The 20,312-nt window shown below is 52.4% G+C and overlaps 1 protein-coding gene across 1 annotated transcript in view; it reads right to left on the reverse strand.

Moving 5' to 3' along the window:
* Positions 1-13,328, reverse strand: part of LOC121843616 (maternal embryonic leucine zipper kinase-like) — a 28,340-nt gene extending 15,012 nt beyond the window's left edge. The window contains 11 exon segments of the mRNA XM_042313356.1: positions 1,304-1,402; positions 1,565-1,633; positions 2,846-2,944; positions 5,336-5,410; positions 6,150-6,167; positions 6,354-6,422; positions 7,374-7,517; positions 10,433-10,549; positions 11,625-11,710; positions 11,868-11,949; positions 13,171-13,328. Coding sequence (XP_042169290.1) covers positions 1,304-1,402; positions 1,565-1,633; positions 2,846-2,944; positions 5,336-5,410; positions 6,150-6,167; positions 6,354-6,422; positions 7,374-7,517; positions 10,433-10,549; positions 11,625-11,710; positions 11,868-11,925 — 834 coding nt within the window. The 5' untranslated portion in view covers positions 11,926-11,949; positions 13,171-13,328.
* Positions 13,329-20,312: the final 6,984 nt, after the last annotated feature.

Raw genomic sequence — 20,312 nt, forward strand, 5'->3', positions numbered from 1 at the left:
GTCAACCTGAACGAGATGGCAACCAGCACAGGTGTAACACATCCTGACTAACGTAGGTTGACACCAATCGGTTCGCCCTACGTGCTAACGAGCTATACGTGCTAAAGCCCAACCTCAAAACGTACAAGGAAAAACAAAACAACTGTAAGAAGGCGTGTTTGGGGGTTCTTAGAGGTGCGTTTGGGGGTTCTTAGAGGTGCGTTTGGGGGTTCTTAGAGGTGCGTTTGGGGGTTCTTAGAGGTGCGTTTGGGGGTTCTTAGAGGTGCGTTTGGGGGTTCTTAGAGGTGCGTTTGGGGGTTCTTAGAGGTGCGTTTGGGGCGTTCTTAGAGGTGCGTTTGGGCGTTCTTAGAGGTGCGTTTGGGGGTTCTTAGAGGTGCGTTTGGGGGTTCTTAGAGGTGCGTTTGGGGGTTCTTAGAGGTGCGTTTGGGGGTTCTTAGAGGTGCGTTTGGGGGTTCTTAGAGGTGCGTTTGGGGGTTCTTAGAGGTGCGTTTGGGGGTTCTTAGAGGCGCGTTTGGGGTTCTTAGAGGTGCGTTTGGGGGTTCTTAGAGGTGCGTTTGGGGGTTCTTAGAGGTGCGTTTGGGGGGGGTTCTTAGAGGTGCGTTTGGGGGTTCTTAGAGGTGGGTTCTTAGAGGTGCGTTTGGGGGTTCTTAGAGGTGCGTTTGGGGGTTCTTAGAGGTGCGTTTGGGGGTTCTTAGAGGTGCGTTTGGGGGTTCTTAGAGGTGCGTTTGGGGGTTCTTAGAGGTGCGTTTGGGGGTTCTTAGAGGTGCGTTTGGGGGTTCTTAGAGGTGCGTTTGGGGGTTCTTAGAGGTGCGTTTGGGGGTTCTTAGAGGTGCGTTTGGGGGTTCTTAGAGGTGCGTTTGGGGGTTCTTAGGAAGGCGTTTGGGGGTTCTTAGAGGTGCGTTTGGGGGTTCTTAGTGCACGTTCTTAGAGGTGCGTTTGGGGGTTCTTAGAGGTGTGTTTGGGGGTTCTTAGAGGAGCGTTTGGGGGTTCTTAGAGGTGCGTTTGGGGGTTCTTAGGCGCGTTCTTAGAGGTGCGTTTGGGGGTTCTTAGGCGCGTTCTTAGAGGTGCGTTTGGTGCGGGGGTTCTTAGAGGTGCGTTTGGGGGTTCTTAGAGGTGCGTTTGGGGGTTCTTAGAGGTGCGTTTGGGCGTTCTTAGAGGTGCGTTTGGGGGTTCTTAGAGGAGCGTTTGGGGGTTCTTAGAGGTGCGTTCGGGGGTTCTTAGGTGTACGTGTGTGTGTTTAGGTGTGTGTGTAGGTGTGTTTAGGTGTTTGAGTGTGTGTAGGTGTGTGTGTGTGTGTTCTTACAGGTTGCTTGCTGTGCCACTCTACAGGGGTGCCATAGCCAGACATCGTCCAGGGATGGTCTAGGAGTTGTCTGATGGTCACACGATGCTTAGGATCCACCTACACACACACAATCAATAACTCCTACTATACTAATCAATATACTCCTACTCCTACTATGTGTCTCTCTGTGTGTGTGTGTGTCTCTCTGTGTGTGTGTGTCTCTGTGTGTGTGTGTGTCTCTCTGTGTGTGTGTGTGTGTCTCTCTGTGTGTGTGTGTACCTGCATCATCTGGTTGAGTAGCAGGATGCTCCCAGGAGACAGCCAATGAGGGTTGTTGTAACTACCTCTCTAGAACAGTAAAACACATAGGTTAGTTTACACCAGAGGCTTTGAATCTGGCTTTTATACGATCCCAAATAGAGAAAACCAACTGTCACGGTTGAACCCTTTCCTCCAGAGAAAACCAACTGTCACGGTTGAACCCTTTCCTCCAGAGAAAACCAACTGTCACGGTTGAACCCTTTCCTCCAGAGAAAACCAACTGTCACGGTTGAACCCTTTCCTCTAGAGAAAACCAACTGTCACGGTTGAACCCTTTCTCCAGAGAAAACCAACTGTCACGGTTGAACCCTTTCTCCAGAGAAAACCAACTGTCACGGTTGAACCCTTTTCTCCAGAGAAAACCAACTGTCACGGTTGAACCCTTTTCTCCAGAGAAAACCAACTGTCACGGTTGAACCCTTTTCTCCAGAGAAAACCAACTGTCACGGTTGAACCCTTTCCTCTAGAGAAAACCAACTGTCACGGTTGAACCCTTTCCTCTAGAGAAAACCAACTGTCACGGTTGAACCCTTTCTCCAGAGAAAACCAACTGTCACGTTACCTTGGATACCAAGCTAACAACCATGTTCTGTCACGTTACCTTGGATACCTAGCTAACAACCATGTTCTGTCACGTTACCTTGGATACCTGGCTAACAACCATGTTCTGTGACGTTACCTTGGATACCTGGCTAACAACCATGTTCTGCGACGTTACCTTGGATACCTAGCTAACAGCCATGTTCTGTCACGTTACCTTGGATACCTAGCTAACAGCCATGTTCTGTCACGTTACCTTGGATACCTAGCTAACAGCCATGTTCTGTCACGTTACCTTGGATACCTGGCTAACAACCATGTTCTGTGACGTTACCTTGGATACCTGGCTAACAACCATGTTCTGTGACGTTACCTTGGATACCTGGCTAACAACCATGTTCTGTCACGTTACCTTGGATACCTGGCTAACAACCATGTTCTGTCACGTTACCTTGGATACCTAGCTTACAACCATGTTCTGTCCCGTTACCTTGGATACCTAGCTAACAACCATGTTCTGTCACATTACCTTGGATACCTAGCTAACAACCATGTTCTGTCACGCTACCTTGGATACCTAGCTAACAACCATGTTCTGTCACGTCACCTTGGATACCTAGCTTACAACCATGTTCTGTCATGTTACCTTGGATACCAAGCTAACAACCTGTAACTTGACCAATACAGACAGTATCTTACGGTGATTTTCCTGTAGAGGACCATACAGTTGTCGTCATCAAAGGGCAGATATCCACAGAGCAGAGCAAACAGCAGCACCCCCATACTCCACACATCAGCCTGGTAACACAGCACACACACATTATATATCCACACAGCAGCACCCCCATACTCCACACAGCAGCACCCCCATACTCCACACAGCAGCACCCCCATACTCCACACAGCAGCCTGGTAACACAACACACACACATTATATACCCACACAGCAGCACCCCCATACTCCACACAGCAGCACCCCCATACTCCACACAGCAGCACCCCATACTCCACACAGCAGCACCCCCATACTCCACACAGCAGCACCCCCATACTCCACACAGCAGCACCCCCATACTCCACACATCAGTAGCCCCATACTCCACACAGCAGTACCCCATACTCCACACAGCAGCCCCCCATACTCCACACAGCAGCCTGGTAACACAACACACATTATATATCCACACATCAGCCTGGTAACACAACACACACACATTATATACCCACACAGCAGCACCCCCATACTCCACACAGCAGTACCCCCATACTCCACACAGCAGCACCCCCATACTCCACACAGCAGCACCCCCATACTCCACACATCAGTACCCCCATACTCCACACAGCAGCACCCCCATACTCCACACATCAGTAGCCCCATACTCCACACAGCAGTACCCCCATACTCCACACAGCAGCCCCCCCTCCACACAGCAGCCTGGTAACACAACACACATTATATATCCACACATCAGCCTGGTAACACAACACACACACATTATATACCCACACAGCAGCACCCCCATACTCCACACAGCAGTACCCCCATACTCCACACAGCAGCACCCCCATACTCCACACAGCAGCACCCCCATACTCCACACAGCAGTACCCCCATACTCCACACAGCAGCACCCCCATACCCACACAGCAGCACCCCCATACTCCACACAGCAGCACCCCCATACTCCACACAGCAGCACCCCCATACTCCACACAGCAGCACCCCCATACTCTACACAGCAGCACCCCCATACTCCACACAGCAGCACCCCCATACTCTACACAGCAGCACCCCCATACTCACACACAGCAGCACCCCCATACTCCACACAGCAGCCTAGTAACACACACACACACACACACATTATATATCCACACAGCAGCACCCCCATACTCCACACAGCAGCCTGGTAACACACACACACACACACACACATTATATATCCACACAGCAGCACCCCCATACTCCACACAGCAGTACCCCCATACTCCACACAGCAGCACCCCCATACTCCACACAGCAGCACCCCCATACTCCACACAGCAGCACCCCCATACTCCACACAGCAGCACCCCCATACTCTACACAGCAGCACCCCCATACTACACAGCAGCACCCCCATACTCCACACAGCAGCACCCCCATACTCCACACAGCAGCACCCCCATACTCCACACAGCAGCCTGGTAACACACACATTATATATCCACACAGCAGCACCCCATACTCCACACAGCAGCACCCCCATACTCCACACAGCAGCACCCCCATACTCCACACAGCAGCACCCCCATACTCCACACAGCAGCACCCCCATACTCCACACAGCAGCACCCCCATACTCCACACAGCAGCACCCCCATACTCCACACAGCAGCACCCCCATACTCCACACATCAGCCTGGTAACACAACACACACACACATTATATACCCACACAGCAGCACCCCCATACTCTACACAGCAGCACCCCCATACTCTACACAGCAGCACCCCCATACTCTACACAGCAGCACCCCCATACTCCACACAGCAGCACCCACATACTCCACACAGCAGCACCCCCATACTCCACACAGCAGCACCCCATACTCCACACAGCAGCACCCCCATACTCCACACAGCAGCACCCCCATACTCCACACAGCAGCCTTTAACACACACACACACACACACATTATATATCCACACAGCAGCACCGCCATTTCACACAGCAGCACCCCCATACTCCACACAGCAGCACCCCCATACTCCACACAGCAGCACCCCCATACTCCACACAGCAGCACCCCATACTCCACAGTTTTATTGCTTCTTTAAATCAAAACAACGGTTTTCAGCTGTGCTAACATAATTGCAAAAGGGGTTTTCTAATGATCAATTAGCCTTTTTAAAATGATAAACTTGGATTAGCTAACACAACGTGCCATTGGAACACAGGAGTGATGGTTGCTGATAATGGGCCTCTGTACTCCTATGTAGATATTCCATTAAAAATCAGCCGTTTCCAGCTACAATAGTCATTTACAACATTAACAATGTCTACACTGTATTTCTGATGTTATTTTAATGGACATTATTTTTTTTACTTTTCTTCCACAAACAAGTACATTTCTAAGTGACCGCACACACTCATTATATTCACACAGCCAGACATATTACATTCCTCCCACCAGGTGTCTCACCTCCGAGCCGATGTAGGCTTTACCCTGGATGAGTTCAGGAGCAGCATAGGCTGGACTTCCACAACAGGTCATCAGCTCATCCCAGACCTCTATAAAGACAGACTGATTAGACTGGACCACCAGGTCATTAACTAAAGACAGACTGATTAGACTGGACCACAACAGGTCATTAACTCATATCCCAGACCCCCTATATAAAGACAGCTCATATCCCAGACCCCCTATAAAGACAGACTGTGATGAGACTGGACCACAACAGGTCATTAACTCATAGCCCAGACCCCCTATAAAGACAGACTGTTGTTAGACTGGACCACAACAGGTCATCAACTCATATCCCAGACCCCCTATAAAGACTGTTATTAGACTGGACCACAACAGGTCATTAACTCATATCCCAGACCCCCTATAAAGACAGACTGTGATGAGACTGGACCACAACAGGTCATTAACTCATATCCCAGACCCCCTATAAAGACAGACTGATTAGAATGGACCACAACAGGTCATCAACTCATATCCCAGACCCCCTATAAAGACTGTTATTAGACTGGACCACAACAGGTCATCAACTCATATCCCAGACCCCCTATAAAGACAGACTGATTAGACTGGATCACAACAGGTCATTAACTCATATCCCAGACCCCCTATAAAGACAGACTGATTAGACTGGACCACAACAGGTCATCAACTCATATCCCAGACCCCCTATAAAGACAGACTGATTAGACTGGACCACAACAGGTCATCAACTCATATCCCAGACCCCCTATAAAGACTGTTATTAGACTGGACCACAACAGGTCATTAACTCATATCCCAGACCCCCCTATAAAGACAGACTGATTAGACTGGACCACAACAGGTCATTAACTCATATCCCAGACCCCCCCTATAAACACAGTGATTAAGGAGGACTTAGCACACAGAACACATGAATCAAATCTATATATTTACAGACAATGACCACTAAGCCTCGACACATATCACTGAGACGACATGACAGTGTGGTTACCTTTGGTTTGGCACAGAGACCAAAGTCTATCAGTTTCAGGTTGTGATCTTCATCTATCAACAGGTTCTCCTGAGGGAGGAGAGAGAGAAGGAGAAGGAGAGAGGGGAGAGAGAAGGGAGGGGAGAGAGAAGGGAGAGGAGAGAGATAGGAGAGAGAGAGAGGGAGAGAGGAGAGAGATAGAAAGAGAGAGAGAGGAGATGAGAGAGAGGAGGAGAGATGAGAGAGAAAGAGGGGAGGAGAGGGAGAGAGAGAGAGAGAGAGAGGGAGAGAGAGGAGAGATTCAGCACCATCACCACCAGTGGGTAGTTCAGACACAGACAACCACACAGACACAACCACACAGACACAACAGACACCACAGACACACCCACACAGACACCCACACAGACACACCCACACAGACACCCACACAGACAACCACACACACAGACAACCACACACACAGACAACCACACACACAGACAACCACACACACAGACAACCACACACACAGACAACCACACACACAGACAACCACACAGGACGTGTCTGAAATCTGTCTTGTTTTCATAACACGTCTGTTTGGTTCAGAGTCATGATAAAGGGATAGTTCATGATTTTAACAATGAGTATGCCCTGTGAATGTACCCCAGTGAGCTTATATAGCTGTGGGCGTATCCCTGGTTACCTACCGGTTTGAGGTCTCTGTGGGCGTATCCCTGGTTACCTACCGGTTTCAGGTCTCTGTGGGCGTATCCCTGGTTACCTACCGGTTTGAGGTCTCTGTGGGCGTATCCCTGGTTACCTACCGGTTTGAGGTCTCTGTGGGCGTATCCCTGGTTACCTACCGGTTTCAGGTCTCTGTGGGCGTATCCCTGGTTACCTACCGGTTTCAGGTCTCTGTGGGCGTATCCCTGGTTACCTACCGGTCAGGTCTCTGTGGGCGTATCCCTGGTTACCTACCGGTTTCAGGTCTCTGTGGGCGTATCCCTGGTTACCTACCGGTTTCAGGTCTCTGTGGGCGTATCCCTGGTTACCTACCGGTTTCAGGTCTCTGTGGGCGTACCCCTGGCTGTGGACGTAGGCCAGAGCTGAGACGATCTGTCTGAAGAACACTCTGGTCTCCTCTTCAGACAGACGGTCCTTAGCGATGATGTAGTCAAACAGCTCTCCTCCCGGACAATACTGGAGAAGACGAGGGGAAGAGAGAGGTTCATATTGGGGCCGGTCTGTCTGATGTGTGGGTCCTACCTCCAGGACAATACTGAGAAGACGAGGGGGAGAGAGAGGTTCATATTGGGGCCGGTCTGTCTGATGTGTGGGTCCTACCTCCAGGACAATACTGGAGAAGACGAGGGGAGAGAGAGGTTCATATTGGGGCCGGTCTGTCTGATGTGTGGGTCCTACCTCCAGGACAATACTGGAGAAGACGAGGGGGAGAGAGAGGTTCATATTGGGGCCGGTCTGTCTGATGTGTGGGTCCTACCTCCAGGACAATACTGGAGAAGACGAGGGGGGAGAGAGGTTCATATTGGGGCCGGTCTGTCTGATGTGTGGGTCCTACCTCCAGGACAATACTGGAGAAGACGAGGGGGAGAGAGAGGTTCATATTGGGGCCGGTCTGTCTGATGTGTGGGTTCTACCTCCAGGACAATACTGGAGAAGACGAGGGGGAGAGAGAGGTTCATATTGGGGCCGGTCTGTCTGATGTGTGGGTCCTACCTCCAGGACAATACTGGAGAAGACGAGGGGAGAGAGAGGTTCATATTGGGGCCGGTCTGCCTGATGTGTGGGTCCTACCTCCAGGACAATACTGGAGAAGACGAGGGGGAGAGAGAGGTTCATATTGGGGCCGGTCTGCCTGATGTGTGGGTCCTACCTCCAGGACAATACTGGAGAAGACGAGGGGAGAGAGAGGTTCATATTGGGGCCGGTCTGTCTGATGTGTGGGTTCTACCTCCAGGACAATACTGGAGAAGACGAGGGGGAGAGAGGTTCATATTGGGGCGGTCTGTCTGATGTGTGGGTTCTACCTCCAGGACATACTGGAGAAGACGAGGGGGAGAGAGAGGTTCATACCGGTCTGGATGTGTATATCCTACCTCCAGGACAATACTGGAGAAGACAGTCTACAGACATGGGGCCGGTCTGTCTGACGTGGGTCCTACCTCCAGGATCATGTAGATCTGGTAGAAGTCTATAGACAGTCTACAGACATCTGTCTGACGTGGGTCCTACCTCCAGGATCATACTAGAAGACCTGGTAGAGGTCTCATATTGGGTACAGTCTGTCAGACATGTGTGGGTCCTACCTCCAGGACAATACTGGAGAAGACGAGGGGGAGAGAGAGGTTCTATTGACGGTCTGTCTGATGTGTGGGTCCTACCTCCAGGACTCATGAGAGAGGTTCATATTGGGGCCGGTCTGTCTGATGTGGGTCTACCTCCAGGACAATACTGGAGAAGACGAGGGGAGAGAGAGGTTCATATTGGGGCCGGTCTGTCTGATGTGTGGGTCCTACCTCCAGGACAATACTGGAAGACGAGGGGAGAGAGAGGTTCAGTCTACAGGTCTGCCTGATGTGTGGGTCCTACCTCCAGGACAATACTGAGAAGACGGGGAGAGAGAGGTTCATATTGGGGCGGTCTGCCTGATGTGTGGGTCCTACCTCCAGGACAATACTGGAGAAGACGAGGGGAGAGAGAGGTTCATACCTCGGTCTGTCTGATGTGTGGGTTCTACCTCCAGGACAATACTGGAGAAGACGAGGGGGAGAGAGTTCTATTGGACCGGTCTGTCTGATGTGTGGGTTCTACCTCCAGGACAATACTGAGAAGACGAGGGGAGAGAGAGGTTCATATTGGGGCCGGTCTGCCTGATGTGTGGGTCCTACCTCCAGGACAATACTGGAGAAGACGAGGGGAGAGAGAGGTTCATATTGGGGCCGGTCTGTCTGATGTGTGGGTTCTACCTCCAGGACAATACTGGAGAAGACGAGGGGGGAGAGAGAGGTTCATATTGGGGCCGGTCTGCCTGATGTGTGGGTCCTACCTCCAGGACAATACTGGAGAAGACGAGGGGGGAGAGAGAGTTCATATTGACGGTCTGTCTGATGTGTGGGTTCTACCTCCCGGACAATACTGGAGAAGACGAGGGGGAGAGAGAGAGGTTCATATTGGGGCCGGTCTGTCTGATGTGTGGGTCCTACCTCCAGGACAATACTGGAGAAGAGAGAGGGGAGAGAGAGGTTCTATTGGGGCCGGTCTGTCTGATGTGTGGGTTCTACCTCCAGGACAATACTGGAGAAGACGAGGGGGAGAGAGAGGTATTGGGGCCGGTCTGTCTGATGTGTGGGTCCTACCTCCAGGACAATACTGGAGAAGACGAGGGGGAGAGAGAGGTTCATATTGGGGCCGGTCTGTCTGATGTGAGGGTCCTACCTCCAGGACAATACTGGAGAAGACGAGGGGAGAGAGAGGTTCATATTGGGGCCGGTCTGTCTGATGTGTGGGTCCTACCTCCAGGACAATACTGGAGAAGACGAGGGGAAGAGAGAGGTTCATATTGGGGCCGGTCTGTCTGATGTGTGGGTTCTACCTCCAGGACAATACTGGAGAAGACGAGGGGAAGAGAGAGGTTCATATTGGGGCCGGTCTGTCTGATGTGTGGGTCCTACCTCTAGGATCATGTAGATCTGGTATTAGTCTATAGACAGTCTACAGACATCCTGACGTGGGTCCTACCTCTAGGATCATGTAGACCTGGTATTAGTCTATAGACAGTCTACAGACATCCTGACGTGGGTCCTACCTCCAGGATCATGTAGATCTGGTATTAGTCTATAACATGGTACAGTCTACAGACATCCTGACGTGGGTCCTACCTCTAGGATCATGTAGATCTGGTATTAGTCTATAGACAGTCTACAGACATCCTGACGTGGGTCCTACCTCTAGGATCATGTAGATCTGGTATTAGTCTATAACATGGTACAGTCTACAGACATGCTGACGTGGGTCCTACCTCTAGGATCATGTAGATCCTGGTATCCGTCTCGATAACGTGGTACAGTCTACAGACATCCTGACGTGGGTCCTACCTCTAGGATCATGTAGATCCTGGTATCCGTCTCGATAACGTGGTACAGTCTACAGACATGCTGATGGCTCAGACTCTTCATGGCCTCTATCTCCACCTTCACACGAGGAAGGTCCTCCTTCACACGAGGAAGGTCCTCCTTCACACGAGGAAGGTCCTCCTTCACAGGAGGAAGGTCCTCCTTCACACGAGGAAGGTCCTCCTTCACACGAGGAAGGTCCTCCTTCACACGAGGAAGGTCCTCCTTCACAGGAGGAAGGTCCTCCTTCACACGAGGAAGGTCCTCCTTCACAGAAGAAGAAAAATAAAGTCTGTTTCTTTTACATGTCATCCACATTAGATTAAAACCATCACAGTAAAAACACACTAAATATTAGAGACTTGAGAGAGAGAGAGACAGGAAGGGAAAGAGAGAGAGGGAGGGAGGGAGGGAAAGAAACAGAGAGAGAGAGAGAGAGAGAGAGAGAGGGAGGAAGGGAAAGAGAGAGAGGGAGGGAGGGAAAGAAACAGAGAGAGAGAGAGAGAGAGGGAGAGGAAGGGAAAGAGAGAAACAGAGAGAGAGAGAGAGAGAGGGAGGAAGAAAGAGAGAGAGGGAGGGAGGGAAAGAAACAGAGAGAGAGAGAGAGAGAGAGAGAGAGAGGGAGGAAGGGAAAAGAGAGAGAGGGAGGGAGGGAAAGAAAGAGAGAGGGAGGGAGGGAAAGAAACAGAGAGAGAGAGAGAGAGAGAGAGAGAGAGGGAAGGGAAAGAAACAGAGAGAGGGAGGGAGGGAAAGAGAGAGAGGGAGGGAGGGAAAGAAACAGAGAGAGAGAGAGAGGAAGGGAAAGAGAGAGAGGGAGGGAGGGAAAGAGAGAGAGGGAGGGAAAGAATCAGAGAGAGAGAGAGGGAGGAAGGGAAAGAAACAGAGAGAGAGAGAGGAAGGGAGGGAGGGAAAGAATCAGAGAGAGAGAGAGAGGGAGGAAGGGAAAGAAACAGAGACAGAGAGAGAGGGAGGGAGGGAAAGAAACAGAGAGAGGGGGAGGGAGGGAAAGAGAGAGAGACAGAGAGGAAGGGAAAGAGAGAGAGACAGAGAGGAAGGGAAAGAGAGAGAGGGAGAGGGGGAGGGAAAGAGAGAGAGGGAGGAAGGGAAAGAGAGAGAGGGGGGGAAGAGAGATACAGATATGCAAGAGAGAGCAATATGAGAGAGAGAGACTCACCCCCAGTTCCTTCTTCTCCATGATTTTAATGGCCACCTTCTCTCCCGTCAGGATGTGGCGACCCAGCTTGACCTTAGCAAAGCCTCCTGTAGGACACAACACACACCCAGCAGAATAGATGAGAGACCCCACCCACTGATCAGAACGGTTAACACACCCCCACCCACTGATCAGAACAGATAAATAACACACATTCCTGGTGGCTCATGTGTCGGTACAGATGGTTGTGTTGAAGTGTCTCACCCGAGCCGATGGTCTCGTAGACTTCATAGTACTTGAGGAGTTCCGCCGCGCTGTCCATCTCACCGAAAACACAGCCTTCCAGCTGCGATAAACAAACCCACAGCGACGTTTAGCTGAACGGCTCCAGAAGGTTCGTTCCTGATAGGTGGCTACTGCTGGCTAAAATAACATCCCATCCAGACCTGTCTGTCTGTCTGTCAACCAGACCTGTCTGTCTCTGTCTGTCTGCCAACCAGACCTGTCTGTCTGCCAACCAGACCTGTCTGTCTGTCTGTCAACCAGACCTGTCTGTCTGTCTGTCTGCCAACCAGACCTGTCTGTCTGCCAACCAGACCTGTCTGTCTGCCAACCAGACCTGTCTGTCTGCCTGCCAACCAGACCTGTCTGTCTGCCTGCCAACCAGACCTGTCTGTCTGCCTGCCAACCAGACCTGTCTGTCTGCCAACCAGACCTGTCTGTCTGTCAACCAGACCCTGCCTGTCTGCCAACCAGACCTGCCTGTCTGTCTGCCAACCAGACCTGCCTGTCTGTCTGCCAACCAGACCTGCCTGTCTGTCTGCCAACCAGACCTGTCTGTCTGTCTGCCAACCAGACCTGTCTGTCTGTCTGCCAACCAGACCTGTCTGTCTGTCTGCCAACCAGACCTGCCTGTCTGTCTGCCAACCAGACCTGCCTGTCTGTCTGCCAACCAGACCTGCCTGTCTGTCTGCCAACCAGACCTGCCTGTCTGTCTGCCAACCAGACCTGCCTGTCTGTCTGTCTGCCAACCAGACCTGCCTGTCTGTCTGCCAACCAGACCTGCCTGTCTGTCTGCCAACCAGACCTGCCTGTCTTTCTGCCAACCAGACCTGCCTGTCTGTCTGCCAACCAGACCTGCCTGTCTTTCTGCCAACCAGACCTGCCTGTCTGTCTGCCAAGACCCAGACCTGCCTGTCTGTCTGCCAACCAGACCTGCCTGTCTGTCTGTCTGGCTTAGCTAGCTTGCTAACGTTAGCTGCCTGTCAACCGACAACCTTCGGTCTCCTTTGAAATAGTCGATAAGCTCACGTTAACTTAAAAAATCTAAATGTTTCAACGCATAAGAGGACAAAAAAAAGAACACAATTACACTTCTAACAACTAAACAAATACGGTAGTAAAGCTGTGACTTATCAATTCAAACCAGCTAGCAACATTATGACGTTAGTTAATTCACTGACTTGCGGGTTGCCCCAAGTTCGCTACTGTTTCACCTAGCTAGGCTAACGATACTTTTGTACAGTTTGGCTAACTAAGTTACCCAATGCTAAAGCGTCGAACCTACCTCAAATACAACACTTGGATATAGTGAGGAAAGCAAAAAGTAATCACGAATGTGGAAATATATACTTGGGTATTTGTAATATTTACAGCCCTCTCGCTCAGTGATGTCCTGTTGTCGAAGTTTGAATTCTCCACTTCAGTGACGCAATGTCCTACTTCCGGTGACTGCATCCAACGTATCTACTTCCGGTGTCTGCATCCAACGTATCTACTTCCTCCCTCTATCGTTGGGTAATGGCACTGCATCTATAAAATTGATTATTTTATTTTTATTTAACCTTTATTTAATTAGGAAAGTAATTTAAGAACAAATTCTTATTTACAATGAAGGCCTACCCCGTCATTGTATCTATCGTTCAGTAATGACACTGCAGCTAATAAAACAGATTCTACACTATAAGTCCCTAACTACAGGATCTAGGATCTGATCATTCTAGCCCACAATCTTAACTTTAAAGGGCCAATCAGCGGTTGAAACAATAACAAAGCAACTCCACGCCACTGTTTCGGTAAAAGCTGAAGATTGGGACTGGAGAAATGTAATCACTCTCAAATTCCTAGACGAAGCTATGGATGCAAGGACTGACCATTCATACCATTCTAGATTTAAAGGTAGACTCAGCGAAATGACGTTGTCACGTGCATAACCTGGGCAGCCGCTAGTGGGCTTTATGGTTCTCCACTATATTCTGGGCTTGATGGTTCTCCACTATCCTCTGTGCTTGATGGTTCTCCACTATCCTCTGGGCTTGATGGATCTCCATTATCCTCTGGGCTTGATGGAGCTCCACTATCATCTGGGCTTGATGGTTCTCCACTATCCTCTGGGCTCCACTATCCTCTGGACTTGATGGATCTCCACTATCCTCTGGGCTCCACTATCCTCTGGGCTTGATAGATCTCCACTATCCTCTGGGCTTGATGGATCTCCACTACCCTCTGGGCTTGATGGTTCTCCACTACCCTCTGGGCTTGATGGTTCTCCACTATCCTATGGGCTTGATGGATCCACTACCCTCTGGGCTTGATGGTTCTCCACTATCCTCTGGGCTCCACTATCCTCTGGGCTTGATGGATATCCACTATCCTCTGGGCTCCACTATCCTCTGGGCTTGATAGATCTCCACTATCCTCTGGGCTTGATGGATCTCCACTACCCTCTGGGCTTGATGGTTCTCCACTACCCTCTGGGCTTGATTGTTCTCCAATATCCTCTGGGCTTGATGGTTCTCCACTATCCTCTGGGGTTCACTATCCTCTGGGCTCCACTACCCTCTGGGCTCCACTATCCTCTAGGCTCCACTATCCTCTGGGCTTGATGGATCTCCACTATCCTCTGGGCTCCACTATCCTCTGGGCTTGATGGATCTCCACTACCCTCTGGGCTTGATGGATCTCCACTACCCTCTGGGCTTGATGGTTCTCCACTACCCTCTGGGCTTGATGGTTCTCCACTATCCTCTGCTTGATGGATCTCCACTATCCTCTGGGCTTGATGGTTGATGGTTCTCCACTATCCCTACCCTCTGGGCTTGATAGTTCTCCACTATCCTCTGGGCTCCACTATCCTCTGGGCTTGATGGTTCTCCACTATCCTCTGGGTTCACTATCCTCTGGGCTCCTGGACCCTCTGGGCTCCACTATCCTCTGGGCTTGATGGATCTCCACTATCCTCTGGGCTCCACTATCCTCTGGGCTTGATGGAGCTCCACTATCCTCTGGGCTCCACTACCCTTCTGGACTTGATGGAGCTCCACTACCCTCTGGGCTTGATGGTTCTCCACTATCCTCTGGGCTTGATGCAGCTCCACTACCCTCTGGGCTGTATGGATCTCCACTATCCTCTGGGCTCCACTATCCTCTGAGCTCCACTACCCTCTAGGCTTGATGGAGCTCCACTATCCACTGGGCTCCACTACCCTCTGGCCTTGATGGAGCTCCACTATCCTCTGGGCTCCACTACCCTCTGGGCTTGATGGAGCTCCACTATCCTCTGTGCTCCACTACCCTCTGGGCTTGATGGAGCTCCACTATCCTCTGGGCTCCACTATCCTCTGGGCTTGATGGATCTCCACTATCCTCTGGGCTCCACTACCCTCTGGGCTCCACTATCCTCCTCCACTATCCTCTGGGCTTCATGGTTCTCCACTATCCTCTGGGCTTCATGGGTCTCCACTATCCTCTGGGCTTCATGGTTCTCCACTATCCTCTGGGCACCACTATCCTCTGGGCTTGATGGATCTCCACTATCCTCTGAGCTCCACTGTCCTCTGGGCTCCACTACCCTCTGGGCTCCACTATCCTCTGGGCTCCACTATCCTCTGGGCTTGATGGTTCTCCACTATCCTCTGGGCTTGATGGATCTCCACTATCCTCTGGGCTCCACTACCCTCTGGGCTTGATGGATCTCCACTAGCTCCCCTCTGGGCTTGATGGAGCTCCACTGTCCTCTGGGCTCCACTACCCTCTGGCCTTGATGGAGCTCCACTATCCTCTGGGCTCCACTACCCTCTGGGCTTGATGGAGCTCCACTGTCCTCTGGGCTCCACTACTCTCTGGGCTTGATGGAGCTCCACTATCCTCTGAGCTCCACTACCCTCTGGGCTTGATGGAGCTCCACTATCCTCTGGGCTTCACTATCCTCTGGGCTTGATGGAGCTCCACTGTCCTCTGGGCTCCACTACCCTCTGGGCTCCACTATCATCTGGGCTCCACTATCCTCTGGGCTTGATGGTTCTCCACTATCCTCTGGGCTTGATGGTTCTCCACTACCCTCTGGGCTCCACTACCCTCTGGGCTCCATGGATCTCCACTACCCTCTGGGCATCCACTATCCTCTGGGCACCTACCCTGATGGATCTCCACTACCCTCTGGGCTCCACTACCCTCTGGGCTTTATGGAGCTCCACTATCCTCTGGGCTCCACTGCCCTCTGGGCTTATGGATCTCCACTACCCTCTGGGCTTGATGGTTCTCCACTACCTCTGGGCTTGATGGTTCTCCACTACCCTCTGGGCTTGATGGACTCCACTACCCTCTGGGCTTGATGGTTCTCCACTACCCTCTGGGCTTTATGGATCTCCACTAGCCTCTGGGCTTGATGGATCTCCACTATCCTCTGGGCTCCACTATCCTCTGGGCTTGATGGAGCTCCACTATCCTCTGGGCTCCACTACCCTTCTGGACTTGATGGAGCTCCACTACCCTCTGGGCTTGATGGTTCTCCACTATCCTTTGGGCTTGATGCAGCTCCACTACCCTCTGGGCTGTCTGGCTCCACTATCCTCTGGGCTCCACTATCCTCTGAGCTCCACTACCCTCTGGGCTTGATGGAGCTCCACTGTCCACTGGGCTCCACTACCCTCTGGGCTTGATGGAGCTCCACTATCCTCTGTGCTCCACTACCCTCTGGGCTTGATGGAGCTCCACTATCCTCTGGGCTCCACTATCCTCTGGGCTTGATGGAGCTCCACTGTCCTCTGGGCTCCACTACCCTCTGGGCTCCACTATCCTCTGGGCTCCACTATCCTATGGGCTTGATGGTTCTCCACTATCCTCTGGGCTTCGTGGGTCTCCACTATCCTCTGGGCTTCATGGTTCTCCACTATCCTCTGGGCACCACTATCCTCTGGGCTTGATGGATCTCCACTATCCTCTGAGCTCCACTGTCCTCTGGGCTCCACTACCCTCTGATGGCTCCACTATCCTCTGGGCTTGATGGTTCTCCACTATCCTCTGGGCTTGATGGATCTCCACTATCCTCTGGGCTCCACTACCCTCTGGGCTATTATGGATCTCCACTACCCTCTGGGCTTGATGGAGCTCCACTATCCTCTGGGCTCCACTACCCTCTGGCCTTGATGGAGCTCCACTATCCTCTGAGCTCCACTACCCTCTGGGCTTGATGGAGCTCCACTGTCCTCTGATGGCTCCACTACTCCTCTGGGCCTTGATGGAGCTCCACTGTCCACTGGGCTCCACTACCCTCTGGGCTTGATGGAGCTCCACTATCCTCTGGGCTCCACTACCCTCTGGGCTTGATGGAGCTCCACTATCCTCTGTGCTCCACTACCCTCTGGGCTTGATGGAGCTCCACTATCCTCTGGGCTCCACTATCCTCTGGGCTTGATGGAGCTCCACTATCCTCTGGGCTCCACTATCCCTCTGGCTCCACTATCCTCTGGGCTCCACTATCCTGGGCTTGATGGTTCTCCACTATCCTCTGGGCTTCATGGGTCTCCACTATCCTCTGGGCTTCATGGTTCTCCACTATCCTCTGGGCACCACTATCCTCTGGGCTTGATGGATCTCCACTATCCTCTGGCTCCACTATCCTCTGGGCTCCACTGTCCTCTGGGCTCCACTACCCTCTGGGCTCCACTATCCTCTGGGCTTGATGGTTCTCCACTATCCTCTGGGCTTGATGGATCTCCACTATCCTCTGGGCTCCACTACCCTCTGGGCTTTATGGATCTCCACTACCCTCTGGGCTTGATGGAGCTCCACTGTCCTCTGGGCTCCACTACCCTCTGGCCTTGATGGAGCTCCACTATCCTCTGAGCTCCACTACCCTCTAGGCTTGATGGAGCTCCACTGTCCTCTGGGCTCCACTACTCTCTGGCCTTGATGGAGCTCCACTGTCCTCTGGGCTCCACTACCCTCTGGGCTCCACTATCATCTGGGCTCCACTATCCTCTGGGCTTGATGGGTCTCCACTATCCTCTGGGCTTCATGGTTCTCCACTATCCTCTGGGCACCACTATCCTCTGGGCTTGATGGATCTCCACTATCCTCTGAGCTCCACTGTCCTCTGGGCTCCACTACCCTCTGGGCTCCACTATCATCTGGGCTCCACTATCCTCTGGGCTTGATGGTTCTCCACTATCCTCTGGGCTTGATGGATCTCGACTACCCTCTGGGCTTGATGGAGCTCCACTATCCTCTGTGCTCCACTACCCTCTGGGCTTGATGGAGCTCCACTATCCTCTGTGCTCCACTACCCTCTGGGCTTGATGGAGCTCCACTATCCTCTGTGCTCCACTACCCTCTGGGCTTGATGGAGCTCCACTATCCTCTGGGCTCCACTACCCTCTGGGCTTGATGGAGCTCCACTATCCTCTGGGCTCCACTGTCCTCTGGGCTCCACTTCTGGGCTCCACTATCATCTGGGCTCCACTATCCTCTGGGCTTGATGGTTCTCCACTATCCTCTGGGCTTGATGGATCTCTGTGCTCCACTACCCTCTGGGCTTGATGGAGCTCCACTATCCCTCTGATGGCTCCACTATCCTCTGGGCTTGATGGAGCTCCACTATCCTCTGGGCTCCACTACCCTCTGGGCTTGATGGGCTCCACTATCCTCTGGGCTTGATGGTTCTCCACTACCCTCTGGGCTTGATGGGTCTCCACTATCCTCTGGGCTTCATGGTTCTCCACTACCCTCTGGGCTTGATGGTTCTCCACTATCCTCTGGGCTTGATGGATCTCCACTATCCTCTGGGCTTGAGCTCCACTGTCCTCTGGGCTCCACTACCCTCTGGGCTCCACTATCATCTGGGCTCCACTATCCTCTGGGCTTGATGGTTCTCCACTATCCTCTGGGCTTGATGGATCTCGACTACCCTCTGGGCTTGATGGAGCTCCACTATCCTCTGTGCTCCACTACCCTCTGGGCTTTATGGAGCTCCACTACCCTCTGGGCTTGATGGAGCTCCACTGTCCTCTGGGCTCCAATACCCTCTGGGCTTGATGGATCTCGACTACCCTCTGGGCTTGATGGAGCTCCACTATCCTCTGTGCTCCACTACCCTCTGGGCTTGATGGAGCTCCACTATCCTCTGTGCTCCACTACCCTCTGGGCTTGATGGAGCTCCACTATCCTCTGGGCTCCACTATCCTCTGGGCTTGATGGAGCTCCACTGTCCTCTGGGCTCCACTACCCTCTGGGCTCCACTATCCTCTGGGCTCCACTATCCTCTGGGCTTGATGGAGCTCCACTATCCTCTGGGCTCCACTATCCTCTGGGCATGGTTCTCCACTATCCTCTGGGCTCCACTATCCTCTGGGCTTGATGGTTCTCCACTATCCTCTGGGCTTCATGGGCTCCACTATCCTCTGGGCTTCATGGGTTCTCCACTATCCTCTGGGCACCACTATCCTCTGGGCTTGATGGTTCTCCACTATCCTCTGGGCTCCACTATCCTCTGGGCTCCACTACCCTCTGGGCTCCACTATCATCTGGGCTCCACTATCCTCTGGGCTGATGGCTCCACTATCCCTCTGGGCTCCACTATCCTCTGGGCTCCACTACCCTCTGGGCTTTATGGATCTCCACTACCCTCTGGGCTTGATGGAGCTCCACTGTCCTCTGGGCTCCACTACCCTCTGGCCTTGATGGAGCTCCACTATCCTCTGAGCTCCACTACCCTCTAGGCTTGATGGAGCTCCACTGTCCTCTGGGCTCCACTACTCTCTGGCCTTGATGGAGCTCCACTATCCTCTGAGCTCCACTACCCTCTGGGCTTGATGGAGCTCCACTATCATCTGGGCTTCACTATCCTCTGGGCTTGATGGAGCTCCACTGTCCTCTGGGCTCCACTACCCTCTGGGCTCCACTATCATCTGGGCTCCACTATCCTCTGGGCTTGATGGTTCTCCACTATCCTCTGGGCTTGATGGTTCTCCACTATCCTCTGGGCACCACTATCCTCTGGGCTTGATGGATCTCCACTACCCTCTGGGCTCCACTACCCTCTGGGATTTATGGAGCTCCACTATCCTCTGGGCTCCACTGCCCTCTGGGCTTTATGGATCTCCACTACCCTCTGGGCTTGATGGTTCTCCACTACCTTCTGGGCTTGATGGTTCTCCGCTACCCTCTGGGCTTGATGGATCTCCACTACCCTCTGGGCTTGATGGTTCTCCACTACCCTCTGGGCTTTATGGATCTCCACTAGCCTCTGGGCTTGATGGATCTCCACTATCCTCTGGGCTCCACTACCCTCTGGGCTTGATGGAGCTCCACTATCCTCTGTGCTCCACTACCCTCTGATATCCTCTGGGCTCCACTACCCTTCTGGACTTGATGGAGCTCCACTACCCTCTGGGCTTGATGGTTCTCCACTATCCTCTGGGCTTGATGCAG

The sequence above is a fragment of the Oncorhynchus tshawytscha genome, unplaced genomic scaffold, assembly GCF_018296145.1.
Source record: "Oncorhynchus tshawytscha isolate Ot180627B unplaced genomic scaffold, Otsh_v2.0 Un_contig_1054_pilon_pilon, whole genome shotgun sequence".
Taxonomy (NCBI): Eukaryota; Metazoa; Chordata; class Actinopteri; order Salmoniformes; family Salmonidae; genus Oncorhynchus; species Oncorhynchus tshawytscha.